The sequence below is a fragment of the Harpegnathos saltator genome, unplaced genomic scaffold (genome assembly GCF_003227715.2).
Source record: "Harpegnathos saltator strain DR-91 unplaced genomic scaffold, Hsal_v8.6 scaffold390, whole genome shotgun sequence".
NCBI lineage: Eukaryota > Metazoa > Arthropoda > Insecta > Hymenoptera > Formicidae > Harpegnathos > Harpegnathos saltator.
In genome coordinates this window covers 153,717-176,769 of record NW_020230195.1, presented here as the reverse complement: position 1 = coordinate 176,769, position 23,053 = coordinate 153,717, and the positions used below count along the sequence as shown (strand labels likewise).

The window sequence follows — 23,053 nt, the reverse complement described above, 5'->3', positions numbered from 1 at the left end:
ACGGGTTCAGGCCCGGGCGCTTGACGCTAGACGCGATCCATTATGTCTGGGACCTGACCCGTACGGTCGTGGACGAGGGGGATGGGGTGTTACTCGCGGTATCGTTAGACATAACGAATGCGTTCAACACCATGCCCTAGCCGGAGATTGTACGGGCCCGAGTATCATGGGGTGCCTGTCTATCTCCGGCGCATCCTGTCGGCCTATTTCGGGAGCAGGGACCTCGCCTACTCGGGAAGAGGCGGGGTCCAAGGCCGGCGCACCATGGAGCGCGGTGTTCTGCAGGGGTCGGTACTCGGCCCCCTGCTATGGAACATCACAGGTGTTTCGCTCTCCCTTTCCCCTCGGCTGCCACATAGTCTGCTACGCAGACAATACGCTGGTATTGGCCGGGGGGAGGACTGGGGGAAGCCCGCCTTCACACGGAAACGGCACTGGCATCGATGGTGGGCACCATCAGCGACCTAGGGCTCAGGGTGGCCCCGAAAAGACTAATGTTTTTACATAGCCAATGTTTGTACATAGCCAAGCCATGTACTTTCATGGCAGGGGTGGGGGGGGGGCGCCGCGTACTCAGGTCCTGATGGATGGAGTCTGTATCCGCGTCGGGCCCACGATCAAATATCTGGGCCTGACGCTGGACGGTCGATGGGGATTCGGGCCGCATTTCAGGCAGCTGGTCCCTCGGGTTCGCAAGGCAGGACAGGCTCTGGTCGGTCTCATGCGGACCCAGGTGGGCCCAGGTTGGCGAGCTCGCCGCCTGTACGTTGGTGTCGCGCTCTCGATCGCTGTCTATGGAACGCCCATTTGGGCGCCTCGATTATTAGCCGCCGGCCGCAACAGGAACTTGTTGCGCCAGGCCACGCGAGCGGTGGTATTGAGGGCAGTTCGGAGGTACGGCATCGTCTCGTATATGGCGGCGACCACCTTGGCCGTCTCCCCTCCAGTGGAGCTCCTAGCCGAGGAACGGCACCTCCTATATTCGAGGGTGAAGGAGCTTCGCGGACGGGGTGAGCTAACGAACAGAAGCCTGGCGGCCCTCAAGACTCAGACCAGAGCCCTTGGGACGGTGATCGGCCGAGTTGGCTGATCCCCGGGTACCCGGGCTTCAAACGGCCGAGACCGTTTGCCCCTGTCTACCGGAAATGGTGGACAGAAGGGGATGCGGACTCTCTTTTCATCTGGTGCAGGTGCTGACCGGATACAGTTGCTTTGGAAAGTACCTTCAGCGAATAGGGAAGGAACCCACCACCGAGTGCCACCACTGCCCGGAGCGGAAGGACATGGCGCATCATACTCTGACTTTGTGCCCGGCATGGAGTCAGGAGCGCCGTGTCCTGGCCCGGGCGGTGGTGTGCCGGGTGGAAGCACTCTCGTTCCCGCGCATGGTGGGTGCCATATGCGGGAGCGAGGGTCATGGGGGGCGGCGGCCTCCTTCTGTAGGGACGTGATGTCCCAGAAGGAGGCCGCCGAATGGGAGCGTCGCCCCGGAATTCGTCGCAGGCGGCGACGGGGGGTGCGGCGCTCCCCGGGAATAGAAAGCGGGCCCCAGGTGGCGCCGGCCGAGGAGAAACCGCCCCCGATCCGTCGAGGGCCTCCTCGGCCGCTTCGGACCCGCCTTCGGATGCGCGGAGAAAGGGCGACGGGAGGGACATGAAGCCTCCCACATCCCCGCGCGTCGGTAGAGGTAGGCAAGGGGGTTGAAGGCCCGTTTGGGGATGGGCCTCACATCCCGCCCTCCCTCTTGGCTGGTACCCGAGGAGGGGGGCGTATAGAGAGGGTGGTGTTCCCTTCTCTCCAAATAGAAACCGGAAGGACAGGGAAGGAAGGATAGGGCGCGGTACCCAGTTGGATAACCGGCCGGGGTACCGCGCCCTAGACTCCCCTGTGGGAGATGGGAGGGCGCGGTAGTTGGGCGTGGAACTCCTCGTATGAGCCCTGGGGCCGGGGTGTCGAGGAGGGAATGCAGACAGTTTCCCTAACTCTCCCCACTTCGACTCGATCGGTAGATATCCCGGTGGGGTTTTAGTGAGTAAGAGTCTCATATAACCCCCGCCTCCCCCAAGAGGCGGGGGTATCTATGATAGATTTGCCCACCGTTATAAAAAAAAGTGCGCCACTTGGGCATGGGGTGTCGGGGAGGGAATACAGGCGTAATTCCCTTGACTACCCTCATTCTGATCCGATCGGTAGACACCCCGATATGGTTTTAGCTGGTGAGAGTCCGCCATAACCCTCGGCCCCCCTAAGGGCCGAGGCCATCCGTGAGGATTTCCCCACCGTTATAAAAAAAGGTTTTGGGTATGGGTGCGGATTGCGGGTGGGGGTGTGCGTGTGCGTCTTTTCTTCTTTTTACAACGGTGGGGAATTCCTCATGGATACCTCTGCCCTTTGGAGGGGTGTGGGTTATGCTGGATTCTTACCGGCTAAAACCCCACCAGGGTATCTACCGATCGGGCCGAAGTGGTGGGAGTCAGGGGAACTACGCTTGTATTCCCTCCCCGACACCCCGGCCACAGGGCTCTACTGGAACCTCACGCCGAAGTGCCGCACCCCCTCCCACAATGGGAGTCGGGGGCGCGGCGGCCGGACCGGTTGCCTGGCCAGGTTGGCCTTCTGGTTTCAATTTTGGAGACAGGGAAGCACCCACCCTCTCTTCTAGTCTCCCTCGCTAGCCGAGTGTGGCCGGGCAAGTGGGACCCGTTCCTAGACGGGCCACCGCTTCCCCCTTTACAATCATCACCGTCGCTCGGGGGGCGGGGTGCGGGCCTTATGCCCCTTGCCCCCCCGCGCGGATGGAGTCTGACTGAGGCGGTCGAGGGGGGCCCCGACGAACCGGGGGCCGCTCCACGGCCGGCGCCACCTCGGCTCCGCTCCCTATATCTGGGGAGCACCGCCTTCTTCCCCGTCGCTCCCTGCGACGGGTTCCGAAGCGGCACTCCCATTCGGCAGCCTGCTTCTGGGACATTATGTCTCTGCAGAAGGAGACTGCCGCTCCCCATACCTCCTCGCACATGACTTTCATCATACGCGGGAGCGAGAGGTCTCCCGCTCGGCACCCCACCGTCCGGGCGAGGACACGGCGTTGCTGGCCCCATGCTTCGCATGCGCACCATGTGTCGCAGTGTAAGGTGCGCCGTGTCCTTCAACACTGGGCAGTGGTGGTATCGAGTGGTAGGTTCTTTCCTGATTCGATGCAGGTACCGACCGAAACGACCATGTCCGGTCAGCACCTGCGTCAAATGGAAGGCGAGTCCACGCCCCCTCCTGTCTGTCAGTTCAGGTAGACAGGGGCGAACAGCCCCTGTCTACCCGACCCCACGGGGGTCGGACCCGGATCCACGGGGGTCGGACAATATGTCCGACCACCGCTCCTGTACCCGGGCTCTGGCCTGGGACTTCAAGGCCGCTAGGCTCCTGGCCGTCAGTTCCCCCTCCTCGTGGAGTTCCCGTACTCTCTAATATAAGGTACTGCGCGCCTCAGCGAGGAGCTTCACGGGGGGGGGGGTGCCGGCCAGGTTGATCGCGGCCATATATGAAACGGTTAGATATTCTCGGACAGCCCTCACGATCACCGATCGCAGCGACTGGCGCATAAGGTGTTTGCTGCGGCCGGTGGCCATAAGCTGGGGCGTCCACATAGGCGTTCCATCGAGGGCTATCAAGAGCACCACACCTATATACAGGCGGCGAGCCCTCCATCCTGGGCCCCCTTGGGTCCGTACGAGGCTGGTGAGAGCCAGTCTTGCCTTATAGACCAGGGGGATCAGCTGCCTAAAATGCGGCCCGAAATCCCAGCGGCTGTCCAATGTCAGGCCCAGATACTTTATCGTCGACCCGATGTGGACGCGGACTCCGTCCTCCAGGACCCAGGTCCTCGGCGGCGCCCCACGACTGCCGTTGTGAAAAAAAGTTGCTTCAGTCTTGTGGGATGCCACATTTAGACCCAGGTCCTTGATGATACCCACCACCGATGCTAGTGCCACCTCCACGCAGAGGCGGGCTCCTCCCAGTTCTCCTCCCTGGCCCCCACTAACGTGTCATCTGCGTAGCAGATGACGTGGCAGCCGGAAGGGAAGGGAAAGCGAAGCACCCTGTCGGACGCGATGTCCCATAGCAGGGGGCCGAGAACCGACCCCTGCGGGACACCGCATTCCATTTGGCGCCGGTCTAGGACCCCGCCTCTCCCCGAGTAGGCGAGGTCCCTGTCGAAGTAGGTCACGAGCATATGCCGGAGATAAGCAGGCACTCGATGGTGCTCGAGCGCCCGCCCAATCTCCGGCCAGGGCAGGGTGTTGAACGCATTCGTTATATCCAACGATATCGCGAGCAACACCTCGCTCCCCTCCTCCACGACAGTACGGGTCAGGTCCCGAACGTGCTGGATGGCATCCAATGTAGATCGTCCGGGTCTGAACTCATACAGATTTTCAGGGAGGTTCGGCCCCTTCGAGGACAGGTGCTGAACGAGGCGGTCGGTAATAATGTGCTCAACCATCTCGCCTGCCCCGTTCAGCAGGACTAAAGGTTGGCGCGCGATCGGACACCTTGCTGTCCTTCGGGAGGAGGACCAATTTGACCCTCCTCCACTCTGAGGGGAATACCCCCTCCCTGAGGCATCAGTTGATAGTGTCCCGTGTGGCTGCGGACAGGCTCCTTTCGCCGAGGGCGAGAACCCAGGAGCGGCCAGGAATGCCGTCGGGGCTAGGGGCCTTGCCCTTGGCCCCGAGCTTCTTTCTGGCCTTGGCGAACTCCTCTGGAGTAACCATCAGGCCCTCGTTCCAGTCCCCGTCCTCTCGCTCGGGGACAGGTATCCGGGGGGGGGCCCATTCACCCTCGGAAAGAGGGTGTTTAAGAGCCCCACGAGGGCCTGGTGGTCCAAAGACTCTGTTGGTGGCTGTGCCTACGGACGAATCTTACCGATTGTCCGTTTATAAATGCGCCCCTACGGATCTTCGTTCAGGGAGTCCACCAATTGTTCCTAGGCTCTCTTTTTTGCCTCGGCAATGGCGGCCTTGAGGGCTTCCCTCGCTTGGAAGTAGTCCTCCCTCGCCCTTGCGGCATCCCCATCTAGTCGCTGGGCCCGGGTATAAGCCCGCCTGGTTTGGACAGAGGCCTGCCGTAATTCGGCTATGGTCTCCATCCACCAGTATGCGGTCCGGTGCCGACGGGGATGGGACTTGGGCATCGCAGCGTCGCATATCGACGCCACGATGCCCACTATCTCCTTAGCTCCCTCCTGGGGGCTAAGGTCCCAACCACCTGGCCTCTCTACGAGATGCCAGGTGGCCACAAGGACGGCCGCCTGGAACTTGTCCGCGTCAAGCCGACCAAGGGCCCATCTCTTGGGGAGGGGAATGTTCCCTTCCCTTGGGTGACAGTCCAGCACCCGCTGTTGAGGAGTGGGGAGACGGAGAAAACACGTTATATATCTATGATTAGACAACGTCTCACTCTCCGCCTCAACCACCCATTCCCCGAATATTCGGGCGGCTGAGGGGGAAGCCCATGTCAAGTCTATGACCGACTCCCCCCTCAGCCGAATGCAGGTGTTGGTCGACCTCCTGTTCATCAATAGGAGGCCGAGTCCCGCCATCCAGTTGACCACGGCCCTGCCCCGAGAGTCCCCTTGCCGGGGATCGTAATCCCACCCTGTTGAGTGGGCGTTGAAATCCCCGGCAACTATGATGGGTCGGGGATGGCACTGTCGTACCAAATCTCCGACCCTGTCGAGGACCCCTCTATTCGGGCAGGGTCTCCGAGGTCGATCTTGTTCCTGCGGTGGTGGAAATAAACCCCCACCACAGTGGCGGGCCCCTAGTTGACAGCCACATACGAGATCCCCCTCTTCCTGATTTTACAGGAGGGGGATTCCCGGGACAGGCCACCACGGCCACCATGTCGTCGCGGCTGTCCGACCAGTTTGGATTACCGGCCGGCACCCACGACGACTCGATAGCCACCCCCAACCCGGCGTCCAGTTCCGCAAGCCTGTGAACCCACAGGTCTTGGGCCCGGGCGTCGCGGCCAAGGTTAGCCTATAGGATCCGGAGGAGCGTGAAGTTTGAGCCTCCTCCGGGCGCCCTACTTCCTCCTCTTCGGAGAAGACTATCGGAGTGAACTCCGAACAGTTTCCTTCTCTGAGGTGGTTTCGGCTATGATGGTTTCTTTCTCAGGTGCCTTTGCAGAGTCGGAGATACAGGGGGTCCCTATCTCATTGTCTCCCTCTTCTCGGGAATATGAGTGGGGGCATCCGTTTGAGGAGCCGGGGGTGGCGCACCCACCGGCTCCCCTTCGACAGCTAGGGCCGTTGGGGGTGTTGCACCATGCTCCACTCTCCTCACCTTGTCCGCTATCTCAGTCAGTGACGAAGTCCCTCCTTCCTGGTCCCTCGTTGGGAGGGCGACTTCGTCCGTCGCCCCCCTTTTCCTCGTCTCTCTCCGGAACCGCTGCTCCTCCAGGGCCTCTTTCAGGAGCTGGTCCGAGGAGGTCAGGAGGGTCAGAACGACCTCCATCTCTTTGTTGCTCTCCTCCCTCGTAGGAAGGGAGGCCGGCCTGACCTCCCCACTCTGTCCTGTGCCTGGTCCTCCCGCTGCGTGCCGCAGGATTCGGGAGTTCGGGCCTCTTCTTCCTGCACTGCAGCCTCCCTCGCTGAGGGAGGGGACCGGGGCGTTCTCTCCCCGGCTCCGCGACTGGCCTCCTTCCTTCATTTCTCCCCCTTCTGTTTTTTCTTCCCGGGGGGTCTGCAGGCCGGCCCGTCTCGGCGCACATGCCACAGTGCGCCATCGCCGTCTTGCAGTCCTTGGCGCGGTGGCCGGGGTTACCGCAGCGATAGCACAAATCGCTGCGGTCGACGGCGCTAGTGCACCGCTCGCGCATATGGCCCCGCTCTAGACATTTGAAGCAGATCGTCGCGCGAGCAGGCAGAGCCGTCACCTCAGCGCGGCTCCAGCCTACCTGGATCCGCTCCGCAGTGGCGACCTTCGCGGCCGCCGCCAGCGGACACCGCACCATCACTGCCGCTGTCCCCCGCTGGGATAGGCTAAGCTCACCTATGGAGACTTCCGCAAGCGAGCATCCCCCATCGAGGGACACCGCGACCGTTACCTCGTCCGCCCCGGTTGTTAGATTCAGGCCGGTCAATCGCAACGATGCGATCTTGAACGGCTTCTCGATTTTGTAACCGGGGCCCCTTTCCGCCGCCAGCTTATCGAGCTCTTCGGCAAGTCGGTCGGCGGCCGCCCCCGAGTTGAGACTAAGCACCTCCACAAGCAAGTCCCTATTCAGGGCCTAGCGGACCAGGAGGGAACCCGGGATTCCCAGGTCCGCCGGCTTGATGCGGCACCTGACCTCAACCATAAACTCCTGATATTTATCAGGGAAGCACCTTATTGTAACGGCCGCAGATCTCGGCGGCTTTAGCTTTACCAGCCGTGCCGCCGGACATCCCTTCTTAGGCCCGGTAACCTTTGGAGGGGGAAGAGTTGGTCCACTTCCCTTCTTCTCCTCCTCCCTTATCCTCTTCTTTGTCTTCCCTCCCAGGACCTTGGACCATTGCTCCTGGAGAGCTATCATGGACTGAGGGGCTCCATGGAGCTCCCCCGTGGACGCCACCTTGCCGTGGTGGGGGAGCTTGCGGATCCCAATGATGTACAGGGCTGTACCGGCAGGGGCTTCGGCCCCTGGCAGGTTCTACCATGCCGGAGTGGCCTGTACGGAGAGACCTTACTAAGAGCGTCCATAATATTCCTGGATGGGCAGCTGCCTCCAGGTTTTATCCAGGGACTGGAGGATCGCACTTGTGCGGCCCTAAGGTCCCTACAGCGCGGGCAGAGCGGGCACATTACCCTGGTGAAGGCAGCCGGTCTAGGGGAAGGAAAATCCCGAATTCAAACCCGAGTGGGTCGGGCTCGTAACAATCTAACATCTGGATGGATTATATCATGACAACCAAGGCTAATTACTTCCTAGGTCTTGGAACTAGGAACCGGCGTGACGGAAGGGATATTGTCCCAGTCCTCCTCACGTCGTCATCGAGCGATGGGCTGCACCGCGGGCTCCAGGGCGGAAGCTACGACTGCGGAGCGTCCTGGCGGGGACGTGGTTCCGACCCCCCTCCCCATGTCGTCAACCGACGACGGGCCGTCTTATCAGAGGGAGAACCCCTCTTACCGAAGCAGAAGCAGGGGAAGCCCCGGTCGTTTGCGGCCGGGAAGGCCGCTCCCACCGGGGAGTTGGCGTGGCGAGCCTGCGCGCAAAAAAAAAACAGGCGGCCGGCCAACGCGGGAGCACTCCCGGCCAGCCGGAAGGGCGGTCTCCATTGGGAGGCTCACCACGTGAGCCCTCGCGTAGAAGAGGGGCGGCCACGCGACGAGAGAGAAACAGAGGCCCGGGGAGCGGCACCAACACCTTCTTTTTTTTGTTGCGATGTGGGAAATCCATCATGGATCCCCCCACCCCCGGGGAGGGACGGGGGGGTATGCCGGACTCCTACCGGCTAAAACCTACACCGGGTAGCTCTACGAAGGGACCTGATCTGGGGGGTCGGTGCCACTGTGACTGCTTATCGGCCCCCCGTATCCAGATATTCATCTCCTTGTCCCCGGGAGTGGGGGGAGGGGGGGGAAGCGACCCCGAGAGCTTGGAAGCCCAGTGGTCATCTTCGACCGCCGCTCTCCTTACCCACCCCCCGCCCCGTCCAACTGGGAAGGGGAAAGCACACGGTGGCAGGGCACCGCTGACCACGTGAAGGCCCGCTTCAACCGCCGTTCCCAGTGGACGGGATGTCCTGATGATGTTTGGCGGCTAGGTGGGCTACCACCGCGGGCCCGAGGTGGCTTCGGACGAGGAGAGGCCGCTGGCCTATACGGGCCGGCGCCTCCCTCGGCCACCTCGGGCCAGGCTCCGCCACTCGGGTGGGGGGAGCGAGGAGGATACCTCCCACTTCCCCGAGTGATCGGGTAGGAGGGAAAAGGGGAGGTGGACAACCCGATTGGGGTCGAGCCCATTTCCCCAATTCCCCCCCCCCTCCCTGAATCTTTCGGGAAGGGAGGGATAAGGAGGAAGGGTGGATGTCCCCTTCCTCCTAGGAAACACCAGAAGGCCAGCCGGCGGGGTTACCCGCCGGGGACCGCGCTCCTCCCACTAATTCCCCGAAAGGGGAAGGCGGGTGCGGTACAAGAAGGCGAGGGGCTCTTGGTTAAGAGCCCTGGGGCCGGGGGGTTGGGGAGGGAATGCGGCAGCAGTTCCCCTAACTCCCTTCCTCACGGTCCGACAGGTAGACATCCCGCAGGGGTTTTAGTCGGTAAGAGTCCGACATAACCCCCGCCCTCCAAGGGGGCGGGATTATTCATGATGGATTTCCCCTGCGTGAACAAAAAAAAGAAGGTGGGCTACCACCACCTAGCCGCCCCAGCGTATGGAGGGCTGGTTGCAGCCCAGGTTCCCCGCCCTGGACCCCACCCTCCTCCCCGACGGAGACGGGGGGATATTATCCCCTAGCCGCCGGGGCATCTCGTCCGGGAGATTGCCCGTAAACGGGTTCTCCCGGAAAGATAGGGGGAGGGGTGCGCTTACTGGTGGCAAGAAACGCCACCGCGCGCTCCCCTACCCCTGTTATGTTTTAATCAGTCCGGCTATCCCCTATTTGGGGAGCAGCCGGACCTTCCTCCATAGTAGGTTGGGGGCAAATAATCTGCCCCTTTCCTACCGCGCCTGGTATATGCGGCGCAGAGTTCAGTGGGAGAGTTTCTTCTCCCACCTTGTCTCTCCCACTTGTAGTCACTGGTTCCCGATTTACTTCGGGAACCAGTGACTCCCTCCCCCTATCCTCGAAACTGGATGGGGGGGGGGCGGCACCAACACCTGCCAAGACTCTGGGCGCGATGCGACCTGGCCCACTTTGCAGCAAAAAGGGGGCAACGCGAACGAAGGGGGGTTGCGCGGACGCGGACGCGGGAGGGAAGAAGACCACCGGGAAACCAAAGGTCATATCACATATAATCCTATTCCAGAAGTCTAGGATCCGGGATAGAGACCCGAAGACCGGTAGATTTCTTCCGGCAGGTACCGCGGCCATTGTGAGGCGATCACTAGCCAGGCGGCCACCAGCCTGGTAGTCACTGCCGACACAGCCACCACCAGCATGGCTGGTGCTCGCGGGGAGGGGGAGGGGTGCAACTGGCTTTATGCTGAGAAAAAGAAAAAAGGAGGGGACGAGTGGAGGCTCTACCTCGTCAATCGGGAAAGAGGTGAAGGAGGTCACCCATGTACTGGTCCGAAAGAAGGACCCTAGGGGGAGGAAGCCTACCACCAGGGCAGGTGGCGGCCTCTGAGAAAAGAGAGAGAGACAGAGGCAATTAGGAGGAAGGTGGAGGCGGATAGAGACTTGCAGAGAGAGGTTGAGGACCTTCTCGGCAGGGGCATGGTTCGATTTCTGAACGACGAACGCCCCGCCGAGGAGGTCTTCAGAGATCCTGCGACGAGGACATTACTCAGGGAGACCGGGTCGGCAGAGCTAGCCTCGGAGGCTGGCCGTGTTCTCGGCGCGGTTCGGCTGATGACATGTAGATCCCGAACGCTCAAAGGGACCTACGTGTCATTGCCGAATCGCGTTGTGGTTACCTCCGAGGCGGTTCTGGTGACCCTCCTAACGAGGTTTGCGGCGCTTGATGGGGGGGAGGATGCTACCTCCGAAGCATGGAAGGAGATGGTCGCGCTGAGGGAGGAATTAAAGGGGATGAGGATGCGGAACCGGGAGCAAGAAGAGGAGCTCAGCGCGGCCAGGTTGACCGCGAACGAAGCTGCCCCCACTCCCGTTCTCCCAACTACAGCCGGAGGGAGGACGTACGCCGAGGTGGTATCGCGTAACGGCTTCTCGGCGGAGCATAAGAGGTTAGGACCATCTAGTCGCAAGAAGACCAAGCGGCTAAAGAAGAGGAGGGTGGTGAAATTGGCCATCCTGGAGGAATCCAGCTCCACGGAGGACAGGGAGGAGGATATGGGTAAGATCAGGTCTTACAATGATAGTTTGGACCTGTTTAAGAGGGAAGAGGCCACTGCCCCGATACCGGCCTACAGACCGGCGGTACTAGGGCAGAGGAAGGAACTGAACAACTCCCTGGCAATCAGCAGCATGGATGCTGGAACCAAGGAGTCGTACGAGCGATTGTCATGGAGGATGAAGGCATGAGTGGATGCGAGGGTATGCCTTAACCCGGAGAGCGAGGCACACGGAAGTCTGACGCAGGAACTCGAGTGGCTTACGTCGATGATGGAGAAGGTCCTGGGGGTCCGCCGACGGAGTCTATGGACCCCCAGGACCTTGAGGGGCTTCTCGATACCCTCTTCCCGAAGGTGAAGCGGGGTCTCCCTCGGATCCCAGCCCCTGAAGAAGGGGATTGGAGCGAGGACCTGGGGGTCAATCCAGAGGAGCTCGCCAGGGCCAGGAAGAACCTGGGGACCAAGGGTAAGCCCCCGGTCCCGACGACATTCCTGGCCGCGCCTGGGCTCTCGCCCTCGGCGAGGGGAGCATGGTCGCGGTTACGAGGGATGTGCTTAACGGGTGCCTTAGGAAGGGGGTCTTCCCCCAGGAGTGGAAGAGGGCTCAGTTCGTCCTCCTCCCGGAGGCAAGTAAATACCCTACGGACCGCCGGCCTACAGGCCGCTTTGCCTGCTGGACGAGGCGGGCAAGATGTTGGAGCGCATCGTCGCGGACCACCTCGTCCGGCAACTGTCCTCAGATGGGCCGGACCTTCACGACAGGCAATATGAGTTCAGACCCGGACGGTCAACGCTGGATGCTATACAGCACGTCCGGGACTTGACCCATGCCGTCGTGGAGGAGGGGGGCGAGGTGTTGTTGGCGGTATCTCTTGATATCACGAATGCCTTCAACACCCTGCCTGGCCGGAGATTGGGCGGGCGCTCGAGCACCATCGAATGCCTGCCTATCTCCGGCGCATCATTTTTTTTGTTCACGCAGGGGAAATCCATCATGGATACCCCCGCCCCTCCCCAAGGTGGAAGGACATTCCACGCCCCCTGTCTGTCATTTCTGACAGACAGGGGCGAACAGCCTCGGCCGTTGCGAGACCGGACCCTCGGGGGTCGGCTAGCAAGCCTTCCCACCGCTCCAGGATCCGTTCTCTGGCCTGGGTCATCAGGGCCTTCAGGCTCCTGGCCGTCAGCTCTCCGTCCTCGCGGAGCTCCTTTACCCGCCAGTAGAGGATTCTCCTCTCCTCGGCCAGGAGCTCCACAGGGGGGGAGCCGGCCAGGGTGGTCGCCGCCATGTATGACACGGTGCGAAACCCCCGGATCGCCCTGATCATAAGGGGCCTAAGGGCCTGCCTCATCTGTCGCTTGCCTACCGCGGTGGCCAGCAGATGAGGAGCCCGGATAGGCGCCCCGTACAGGGCGACCGAGAGAACCGCACCGACATACAGGCGGCGAGCCTGCCATCCTGGGTCCCCTTGGGCACGCATCAGCCTGGCCACGGCCAGTCCGGCTTTGCGCACCCTGGGGGCCAGCTGCCTGAAATGTGGCCCGAATGACCACCGGCTGTCCAACGTCAGGCCGAGATATTTCATCGTCGGCCCGACGCGGACGTGGACGCCATCGGCTAGGACCCGGGTCTCCGGCAGCGCCCGACGTCGGCCGTGAAAGAACACAGCCCGAGTCTTCTGGGGCACCACCTTGAGACCCAGGTCTCCGATGGTTCCCACCACCGATGCCACTGCCACCTCCGCGCGGAAGCGGGCCTCCTCCCAGTTCTTCCCTTCGGCCACCACTAACGTGTCGTCTGCGTAGCAAACGACGTGGCAGCCGTCGAGGAGCGGAGTACGAAGAACCCGGTCGAAGCCGATGTCCCATAGCAGGGGGCCGTGCACTGATCCCTGCGGGATACCGCGCTCCATGGTGCGCCAGCCTAGAACCCCGCCTTCCTTCGTGAAGGCTAGGTCTCTGTCTCCGAAGTAGGCGGACATTATCCGCCGGAGATAGGCGGGCACATCGAAGTGCTCGAGAGCCCGTCCTATCTCCGGCCAGGGCAGGGTGTTGAAGGCATTAGAAATGTCTAACGACACCGCCAGCAACACCCCGCCCTTATATCCACGACCGCCCGGGTCAGATCCCGGAGTCACTGGATAGCATCCAACGTGGATCGTCCGGGTCTGAACCCGTATTGGCGGTCGTGGAGGTCCAGACCACTCGAGGACATGTGCCGGACGAGGCGGTCCGTGATGATGCGCTCCAGCATCTTGCCCGCCTCGTCCAGCAGGCAAATCGGCCTGTAGGCTGACGCACTACCGGCCTCCTTGCCCTCCTTCGGGAGGCGGGCCAACTTGGTCCTACTCCACTCTGGGGGAAATACCCCCTCCCTGAGGCATCCTGTCATGACCCTGCAGGTGGCTGCGCACAGGTCCCCTTCGGCTAATTCGAGAGCACAGGCGTGGCCCGGAATCGCATCGGGGCCAGGGGCTTCGCCCCCGCCACCGAGATTTCTCCGGGCCTTGGCGAGCTCCTCTGGAGTGACCTCCAGGCCCTCGTCTCAGTCCCCCTCCCCCATTTCTGGGGAAGCGATCACTAGGGGCCCCCTTCCGCTCTCGGAAAGATGGCATCCAGCAGCCCGTCCAAGGGCTTGGGGGTCCAACGTCTCTGTTTGTGGGGGCGTCCAGGGACGGATCTTCCTCATCGTCCTCTTGTATGGGCGCCCCCACGGATCGTCATCCAGGGAGCTCACCAATTGCTGCCAGGCTTCCCGCTTGTCCTTTTTTATGGCTTTTTTGAGGACTACCCTGGCGGCAAGGTAGTCCTCCTTTGCCCTTGTGGCTTCCCCGTCTTGTCGCCCGGCGCGTATGTACTCCCTTCTGGCGCGGTCGGGGGCACTGCGAAGTACCGCAATGTTCTCCGACCACCAATACGCTGCCCGGCGCCGACGGGGGTGGGAACGGGGCATCGCGGCGTCGCATGCCGACGCCACTATCCCCGTTATCTCCCCAGCCCCTTCCAGAGGGCCGGGGTCCCACTCACCTGGCTCTATGTGCCAGGTGGCCACAAGGACAGCAGCCTGGAACCTGTCCACCTCCTGTCAAGTCGACTAAGGGCCCATCTTTTGGGGAGAGGAAAGTTTTTCTCTCCTGGGCGGCGAGCCGACACCTGCTTCGGTTTGGGGAGACGGAGGGCCCAGATTGTATATCTTTGGTCAGATAACGTCTCACCCTTCGCCTCCACCCTCCATTCGGAGATCAACCTAGCGGCCAAGAGGGAGGCCCAGGTCAAATCAATGACCGATGACCCCCTTCTCGGCCTTATGCAGGTGTCGGTGGACCCTCTGTTTACCAACAGAACACCCAATCCCGCCGCCCAGCCGATGACCGCCTCGCCCCTGGGATCCCGCTGCCGGGGACTGCAACCCCACTCCTCAGAGTGGGCGTTAAAGTCCCCGGCAATCACGACAGGTCGGGGATGGCACTTCCGTACCAAGTCCCCGATCCTGTCTAGGTTTCCTTTCATGCGGGCGGGGCCAAGTCCGGCTTTGTTTCTATGGTGGGAGAGATATATCCCCACCACAGTTATGGGCCCCCAGTCGACCGCCACGTACGAGGACCCTTTTTCCCTTAAAACACAGGGAGGGATCCCCGCTGTAGGGTCAGCCACCATGGCTAGTGAGCCGTCCGGGCTGCTGAACCAGCATTCCCTGCTGATCGGCACCCAGTTCGGCTCGGTGGCCACCCCCAGCCCGGCGCCCAGTTCCCGCATCTTGTGTACCCACAGGTCCTGGGCCCGGGCGCCGCGGCCGAGGTTCGCCTGTAGCACCCGGAGTGGCGTGAAGGCTAGACCTTACACACCTCCTCCGGGCTATCTACCTTCACCCCCTCCTGAGAGACCTCTGGCGGCTGGACCGCCTCGGTCTCCCCAGAGGGGGAGGCTTCGGCCTTGGTGGCTTCGACCTTTTGTGCCTCTCCTTGCGCGGAGGGCGATTGCCGCTCGGGTATCCCTACCTTGACTTCTCCTTCCTCTTCAGGGTATAAGGGGGAGTCGTCTACTACCAGGAGGGGAGACAGGGGTGGATCACCCTCTGTCTCCCTTTCCACTAGGGTGGTTGGGGGAGAGTCCTCGAACTCTGCACCCGCCTTACTTTTCTAGTCTTGTCGTCTTCCGAGGATCCGCTGTTTCCTTCCTTCTTCCTCCGCTCGTCCCCCCTCCTTTTCCTCTGGGGCAGCGTCTCTGTCTCCATTTGGACTGGTGTCGAGTTCTCTCCGGGATCCGCCACGACGCCAAAGAGGAGTCTCTCTCCTCTTGGTCCCGTCCCGGAGCGTTCATCTCATCCCTCACTGCAGAGGAGGCCGGACTGGCCTCCTCCGGCTGCTTGGTCCGGTCCTCAGGATCTTCTTAAGGGGTTCGGGTCTCCCCCTCCTCCGTTCCCTCAACTACGGTCGGCAGCCTCCCCTTTTATTGCACCTTCGCCCCCCTCCTCTTCCTGGAAGAGGAGGGTTTTACAGGCAGGCCCTCCGGTCTTATGATCGGAGGGCCTGCCCGCCTCGGCGCAGACCGAGCAGCGAGCCGCCCCTTGGCACCCCCTGGCGCGGTGGCCGGGTTTACCGCAGCGGTAACACCCGCGGTAACGCCCGCTGCGGTTGGTGGCGCTATCGCTCCGCTCGCGCACATGCCCCGTTTCCAAGCACCGGTAGCATAGTTTGGCGCGAGCGGGCAGCGCCACCACCGTGGCGCGAGTCCATCCGACTAGGACTCCTTCGCTACCTTCGCGGCAGCCGCCAGCGGACACCGCGCCACCACCGTGCCAGTGCCCCACCGGGAGACGCTTACCTCACCGGAGAAAACCTCCTCCGGCATGCATCCCCCGGCGAGAGCCACCGCGACCGCCACTTCGTCGGCCCCGGTTGTCGCATCGAGGCCGGTCAGTCGCAATACTGCGATCTTGACCGGCCTACGGATGCGAACCCTCAAGGACCCCGGGATACCCAGGTCTGCTGGTCTTATCCGGTGCCTGGCCTCCACCATGAACTCCCGATATCGATCGGGGGGGCAGATAATGGTGACGGCTGCACTCTTCGGCGGCTTCGGCTGACCCGGCCTCGCCCCCTTCCTTCCTTTCTTCATTCCTACCTGATTAGTAGGGGGAGGAGTGGGAGCCGTTTTTGTCCCTTCCTTCTTCTTCTTCTCCTTCCTTCCTAAGACCTTGGACCACGCCTCCTCTTTCCTCTCCTCTGTCCGAAGCGCAAATCCTAGTCCTTCTACAATTCCCAAGCCTTCCAGTCTTTTGGCCGGAATTCCCGTTCTCCCTCCTTGGGCCGGCTCCTTCTCCATCTCCTTCCTGAGCCTCGCCCTCGCCTTCTTCCTCTTCTTTTTTCCTTAGCCCTTTTTTTTTTCCTATTTCGGTCCGCCGGAGTCTGTTGGGCCTGGGCCTGGCCCTCTTTCCTACCGCGGTCCTCTTCCTTCTCCATTCCTTTCTGAACCTGGGTCAGTACAGGGGACCTCGCCCCCTCCGCGACCCGGGTCCCGTCCCATCCCCAGACGAGGTGAGGCTTCTGATCCATCAGTTGCCTCACCCCGCCCCCGGATGCACGGGCCATGGTCGCCATGGAGGCGTCCAGATCCCCCTGTACCTTCCCAGGCTCGGGTCTCCATGTTGGAGAGGGAGTCTCGCTCGGGAGTCTGTCGTCGTAAACGGGACAGCCCCCCGGGAGAGTCTCCCTCTCCCTCACCTCCCCCCGTGAGAGGAAGAGGAGGAGCTGATCCTCGCCACTCTCCTCCTCTTCCTCTTCTTCGTCTTCCTTTTCTCTTCTCTTCCCTCTTCCTCCGCCGAGGTAGACGCCTCTCCGCTCGTTACCTCGGCGTATGTCTTCCTCCTCCTCCTGGACGGTTCTGGTGGAGGGGGTTGAGTGGGGATCCCAGGGGTCCTGCTCGTTTGAAGCTCCTCCTGGAGCTTAAGCTTTTTCACCTGCAATTTCCTAATCTCCCCCCTGAGCTCCTCGATCTGCCTCATCATTTCCGGCCTGCCTGCTCCTCCGTCCTCTTGCGCTGCCGTTCTGGCGATCAGCGTCGCCATGGCTGCCCGAGTGGTGGCAGCAGCCCGGTTAAGCAGGCCGGTGAACGTCCCCTTCAAGGTGTTTGACCGTACCGCCACCAGTTTTACCGCCCCCAGGGCCCGTCCAACCTCGTCAGCCAGCTCCGCTGCACCCGCCCCCCTCATAAGATTCAGAGAGGAGGCGTCTCTGAACACTAGTTCAGCCGGGCGCTTGTCCGCCAGCATGTGTAGGAGCCCCCTTACGAGGAGGCTCCACACCTCCTTCTCTAGCTTCTTGAGGCGCTCCTCTCTTTTCTCCCTCGCCTCCTCTCCTTCAGGCCACCCCCTTTGCCGGTCGTGGCTGGTATTCCCCTACCCCTTACTACTGGTATAAAGGCCGGGACCGGGCCCTCCACGATTTCGGCCGCCGACGTGGATCCTGTACTAGTTGAGGGCCTTACCCTCTTTGTTCCGGTGACAGCGCCGCTGTTCCTCTGGCTGGTCCCCGCTAGTTGCAGCGTTGTCTTCCCCTGTCCTCCAGACGTGGTATCTGGATCCCTGCGAGAGGAGGATGTCGGTAACAACGGCCGGCCTCTCGATCCTCGCCACCGACACCCCCCTCTCTCCCCGGTCCTCAGACCTTCCTTTCCCCGGTTGGCCCCTTGTGACTCCCTGTTATTATTGGGGACAGACTCCCTCTGCTTCTTCGAGTAGAGGGGGCCGGGCTTGTTGGCCTCTGATACCGGCGCCCCCTGGCCCACGGGGACCCCGGACCCCAGGGACATGCCTGTCCCTCGTTGGGTGGCCGCTCTCGTTACCCTCCGCGGAGAGCTCACCCTACCAACCCTCCGGTGAGGACGGTAGTCCCGGCTACTATTCTCAGTAACCGTTGAGAGGGATCGACTATAACCCTCGGTAGATGGTCCCCCGGAGGCTATTCCCCCGAGGTCCATTTGCTCTCTCTCCCCGGGGGGTGGGGAGATAGCACCCGCCGGCAGATCTCTGCCCATCTTCGCTCCTCTCTCTTCTTCTGTCGAAAAATCACCTGCCGAAGCAGGTGGTGAGCCCTTAGGCGGGTTGCTACACCCAACTTTTCGGGACTCTGAGTCCGAAGACTCGGAGAAGGTTTGTTTTTACGGTATGGTTGTTTTTACAAGTACGGGTTTGCAATCAGGGTTTCCCTTCCCCTAAAACGGTTGCCTTCACCTGGCTCACGAGCCCGTTCTGCCCGCGCTGTAAGGTCCTTTGGGCCCCACGAATGAGACCCTCCAGACCTTATTAAAACCTGAAGGCAGCTGCTCCTCCAGGAGTATTATGGACGCTCTTAGTCTGGTCCCTCCGTACAGACCACTCCGGCATGGTAGGACTTGCCAGGGGCCGAAACCCCCGCCGGCACAGCTCTGTACTTCATCAGGACAGGCAAGCTTCCCCACTACGACAAGGTGGCGTCCACGGGGGAGATCTCCGGCGCATCCTGGCGGCCTATTTTGAGGACAGGGACCTCGCCTATCCGGTTCAGGGCGGGGCCCAAGGCCGGCGAATAATGGAACGCGGTGTCCCGAAGGGGTCCGTTTTGGGCCCCCTGCTGTGGGACATCGCGTTCGACAGGATTTTGCGAACGTCTCTCCCCACCGGCTGCCACGTCATCTGCTACGCGGATGACACACTAGTGGAGGCCCGCCCCTATGCGGAGGTGGCCTTGGCGTCGGTGGTGGACACCATACGTGACCTGTGTCTGAAGGTGGCGCTCCAAAAAACGGAAACCGTCTTTTTCACGACGACAGCCGTGGGGCGCCACCGGAGACCCAGGTCCTGGTGGACGGAGTCCGCGTCCGCGTCGGGCCTGAGATAAAATATCTGGGCCTGACGTTGGACAGCCGATGGGACTTTAGGGCCCATTTCAGGCACCTGGCTCCCCGGGTCAGAAAAGCAGGTCTGGCTATAGTCAGAATCATGCAGACCCAGGGGGGCTGGCACGTGCGCCGCCTGTATGTTGGAGTGATTCTCTCGATCGTCCTCTATGGGGCGCCGATATGTGCACCTCAACTGTTGGCCACCGCCCGAAACAAACGCCTCATGCGCCAGGCGCTGAGGGCGGTGGTCGTGAGGGCGATTCGGGGGCTCCCCCGTGGGCGCTACCTTGTCGTGGTGGGGAAGCTTGCGTGTCTCGATGAAGTACAGAGCTGTGCCGGCGGGGGTTTCGACCCCTGGCAGGTTCTAACATGCCGGAGTGGTCTGTACAGAGGGACCAGACTAATAGCGTCCATAATACTCCTGGATGGGCAGCTGCCTTCAGGTTTTATCCAGGGACTGGAGGGTCTCATTCGTGGGGCCCAAAGGACCCTACAGCGCGGGCAGAGCGGGTTCGTTAGCCTTGGCAGGCTAGAGGTTTAGGGGAACCGGTCTAGGAGAAGGAAAACCCTGAAATTGCACCCGTGTTGCAGGGGCACGTAAAACCCCTGCATTTGTGGCGAATATGACGCATAGGGAGACAAGCGCCCCGGTACTCGGAGCCGGGGCACGGCGGGAGGGGGCGTACGGTCCCGGCACCCCCCCGTCGTCATCATGCGACGAGCTAGGCGGCGCGTGCCAGGCGGGAGCGCCGCCTGAACTCTCTACCGCTCGTAGGGAGGCGCTTTTGGACCGATTGAGGCCGAGCGTGGGTCAGATGGACCCACCCTCGACCTTCGCCGGTCTGAAGAGCGCGGAAAGAAGGAAGCGCGCGGCGGAGGAGTCCGCCTCGTAATTGTGGTGGGAGAGGGGGATGCACTTCCCTCCCCTCGGGGGCGTTAGTTCCCATCGAGGGGGGGGGGAGTGCGGCTCCCTATGCGGGTGGGGAGGATTTCTCTGCCACACAGAGATGGGAGGAGCTCTTCCCGGGGGAGGAGTTCCCCCCTGTCGAGGGTGAAGAGCCCTCGGCTGTGGGAGCTGCTCTCCGAAACGCGCGGGAGGGAAGAACTACGGGAGGGCGACTGGGGAGCCGTCAATGGGGTCTTCCGCCCGTGCGAAGACCGCATTGGAGGCGGACAGGGGCCGCGATTTGGCCGAGGAGGCTCTGGACGGAATCGATTACTTCAGGACCCTGAGAATTGATCCGTCGAAGAGGGCAGCGCAGGGGTACGGTAGACCCCTCGAGGCCCTCAATGAAGGCTTCAGTTATAGCATCCTCTATATAGAGGATGCTATAACTGATTATAAAAGGTTGGTGGAGGAGGGAGGCCCGGATGGACGACTTGGGGTCCTGGAACTTCAGGTCCGGGGCCTCAAGTCCGAAATCGCCCGCACTGGGCGGCTGCTGGAGAGGCTTGTGCCTTCTCCAGCAGCAGCAGCTGCGGGCAGCGGGGCCTCGCTCCCTCGCCCACCACCACGGCAGCCGGCGGCCGATAGGGAGGGGCGCGACGGGTGGACACGAGGGTCCACCCGTAAGGGGAAGGGTAAGGACGGGAAGGGGACGCGACCTGATCCTCCTGGACCAAAGAGTTGAGGTGACACCAAAAAGGCGGCAAACCCTCCCAAGGGAGGGAAGGCCGGGGGAAGGGGGCCCCGAAGAAGGGACCCCCTCCCCCTCAAGAAGCCACAGTTGAGGGCCCTCCGCGCAACCCGGTCGTAACGATGACCGCGTTGCCGAGGGGTCCCTCCATAACGGAGGTTGTGGCTAAGGCTAGGCTCCAGGTCGACCTGCAGGAGGTTGGCTTGGAGCCTGGCAGGTTCAAAATAAAAAGAGCCAGGAACGGGGGAGTTCATATTGGAGGTCCCTGGCCAGGACGATCGGGATAAAGCCGACCGCCTGGCTAGGGACCTTCAGGATGTTTTGTACGGGGAAGCCGTGGTCTCCAGGTCGGCGAGGAGGACGGAGCTCCGCCTCGTCGGTCTGGAGGACTCGGTGACAAAATTGATGGTCCGAGCCGCCATATTGAAGGCCTCGGGTTGTCCCCCGGATGATCTCCAGATCGGGGAGATCAAGAGATCGTCCGGGGGACTATGGAGGGTTTGGATCCGGTGCCCATTGACACCGGCCCAAAAGATAGTGGCAGCCGGGGGGCTGGTCATAGGATGGGGAAGGGCACAAGTTAGAATACTGGAGAACCGGCCCCTCCAGTGCTACAAGTGCCTGCACTATGGCTATATGGCGGCGACCTGCCAGACCGATAATGGTCTGGCAGGCCGCTGCTTCAGGTGCGGAGGGGCCGGACACGTGGCACAGGGGTGCACCGCTGAGGTGCGCTGCCCCCTGTGCCACAAAGAGGGGAGGGAAGCCGGTCACCGAATGGGTGGCCGAGCCTGCAGGGCGGTCCCCCGGACTGCCCCGAGAGAAGGGATACCTCCTCCTCGCAAGAGGAGGAAGAACAAAAAGGCGGCTCGTGCTTGTCAGGACGTACAACCTGACACAATTGCGAGGGGCTAGTGTGCTTCGGCACTCTGGTACAGGGGACTTAGGCAACCCCGGCAGAACCTAGCCTACCACACCGCAACCTTAGGTCATGTCTTTGGGGCCGGGGGTCTTAATTGGCCAGACCGCGAGGCGGGTCCTCTATAAAATACCACGTAATCCTACGGTTGAGGCATGCCACGCTTATGGGATGAATGGCAGGTGCGTGACCTGTCGCTAGTGGTTCCTCACCTTGAGCACCTGGCGAACCCAAAGGACATGTTAGTCTTACCCCGGGTAATGCGGGGGCTCTACTCGGGGTCGACGCCCACTTCCCGCCGTACTCGTTGGACCAAGTATGAGATCTCCTAAAACAAACAAAAAACTTATTTTCTCCGAGTCTTCGGACTCAGAGTCCCGAAAAGGCGGGTGTAGCAACCCGCCTAAGGGCTCACCACCTGCTTCGGCAGGTGATTTTTTGACAGAGGATGAGAGAGGGACAAGGATGGGCAGAGATCTGCCGGCGGGTGCCATCTCCCCTCCCCCCGGGGAGAGAGAGCGGATGGACCTCGAAGGAGTAGCCTCTGAGGGACCATCTTATGAGGATAGTCCATACCCCTCAACGACCACTAGCGATTGTGATTGGGACTATCGTCCTCACCGGAGGACTGATAGGGTGAGTTCTACGCGGAGGGTAACGAGAGCGGCCACCCAACGAGGGACAGGCATGTCCCTGGGGTCCGGAGTCTCTGCGACCCAGGGGACGCCGGTACCAGGGGCCAACAAGCCCCGCCCTCTCTGCACAAAGAGGGTGCAGAGAGAGCCTGCCTCCAGCAAAAACCAGGGAGCACGTGGGGCCAACGGGGGCAAGGAAGATCTGGGGACCGGGAGAGAGAGGGGGTATCGGGGGCGAGGATTGCGGGGCCGGTCCTCGTCACCAACATTCTCCTCTCTCAGGGATCTAGATTCCAGGTCCGGAAAGAGGGGAGAAAGACAACGCTGCAGCCAACAGGGACCGATCAAAGGAATAGCGGCTTTGCTACGGGGACGAAGAAAGTGAGGCCCTCTACCAGCGGAGGATCCACATCGGCGGAGATTGTGGAGGGCCCGACTCCGGCCCTTGTACAAGTGGGTAAAAAGAGGGGAAGACCAGCCATGACCGGAGAAGGCGTGGAGCTGAAGGAAAGGAGAGAGAAGGAGGCAAGGGAGAGGAAAGAAGAGCGCCTCAAGAGGCTGGAAAAGGAGGCGTGGAGCCTTCTGGAAAGGAGGCTCTGCCAAACCCTGGCGGACAAGCGCCCCGCTGAGGAGGTTTTTAAGAATATTTCCTCTCTAAACCTCCTTAGGGGGGCAGGTTCGGCGGAGCTTGCCGACGAGGTGGGTCGGGCCCTAGGTGCAGTCAAGCTGGTGGCTAAGCGTTCAATCACCCTGGAGGGGACGTTCACCAGCCTGCTGAACCGGGTCACTACCACCTCCCAGGCAGCTCTGTCGACCCTGATAGCCAGGACGGCTGCACGGGGGGATGGCGGAGCAGAGAGGCCGGAGGTAATGAGAGAGATCGAGGAACTCAGGGAGGGGATCAGGGCTCTACGGGCCGAAAATATGAAGCTCCAGGAGGAGCTCCAGAAGACCAGGGCCCCGACTGCCTCCACTCAGCCTCC

General features: G+C 61.8%; 2 protein-coding genes across 2 annotated transcripts; one reads left to right on the top strand and one right to left on the bottom strand.

The window, feature by feature from the left end:
• Window positions 1-583: 583 nt before the first annotated feature.
• On the top strand, window positions 584-3,287 carry LOC112589062 (uncharacterized). Its single transcript, XM_025300926.1, has 3 exons — window positions 584-733; window positions 1,191-1,388; window positions 3,201-3,287. The coding sequence occupies exons 1-3, from the start codon at window positions 584-586 to the stop codon at window positions 3,285-3,287; spliced, it is 435 nt and encodes a 144-aa protein (XP_025156711.1).
• A 21-nt stretch (window positions 3,288-3,308) lies between these two features.
• Window positions 3,309-4,498, bottom strand: LOC112589061 (uncharacterized). Its single transcript, XM_025300925.1, has 3 exons — window positions 4,137-4,498; window positions 3,570-4,032; window positions 3,309-3,458 (listed from the first exon to the last, which is right to left on the bottom strand). The coding sequence occupies exons 1-3, from the start codon at window positions 4,496-4,498 to the stop codon at window positions 3,309-3,311; spliced, it is 975 nt and encodes a 324-aa protein (XP_025156710.1).
• Window positions 4,499-23,053: the final 18,555 nt, after the last annotated feature.

What these genes read in the sequence shown, in the direction of transcription:
- LOC112589062 (XM_025300926.1), top strand. Translation starts at nt 584, where the DNA reads ATGGATGGAGTCTGTATCCGCGTCGGGCCCACGATCAAATATCTGGGC. An exon ending in TCGGTCTCATGCGGACCCAG is followed by an intron (nt 734 to 1,190) that starts GTGGGCCCAGGT and finishes CATCTGGTGCAG; the next exon opens with GTGCTGACCGGATACAGTTG. An exon ending in CACTCTCGTTCCCGCGCATG is followed by an intron (nt 1,389 to 3,200) that starts GTGGGTGCCATA and finishes GATTCGATGCAG; the next exon opens with GTACCGACCGAAACGACCAT.
- LOC112589061 (XM_025300925.1), bottom strand. Translation starts at nt 4,498, where the DNA reads ATGGTTGAGCACATTATTACCGACCGCCTCGTTCAGCACCTGTCCTCG. An exon ending in GAATGCGGTGTCCCGCAGGG is followed by an intron (nt 4,033 to 4,136) that starts GTCGGTTCTCGG and finishes ATGACACGTTAG; the next exon opens with TGGGGGCCAGGGAGGAGAAC. An exon ending in AGTCGCTGCGATCGGTGATC is followed by an intron (nt 3,459 to 3,569) that starts GTGAGGGCTGTC and finishes ACCTTATATTAG; the next exon opens with AGAGTACGGGAACTCCACGA.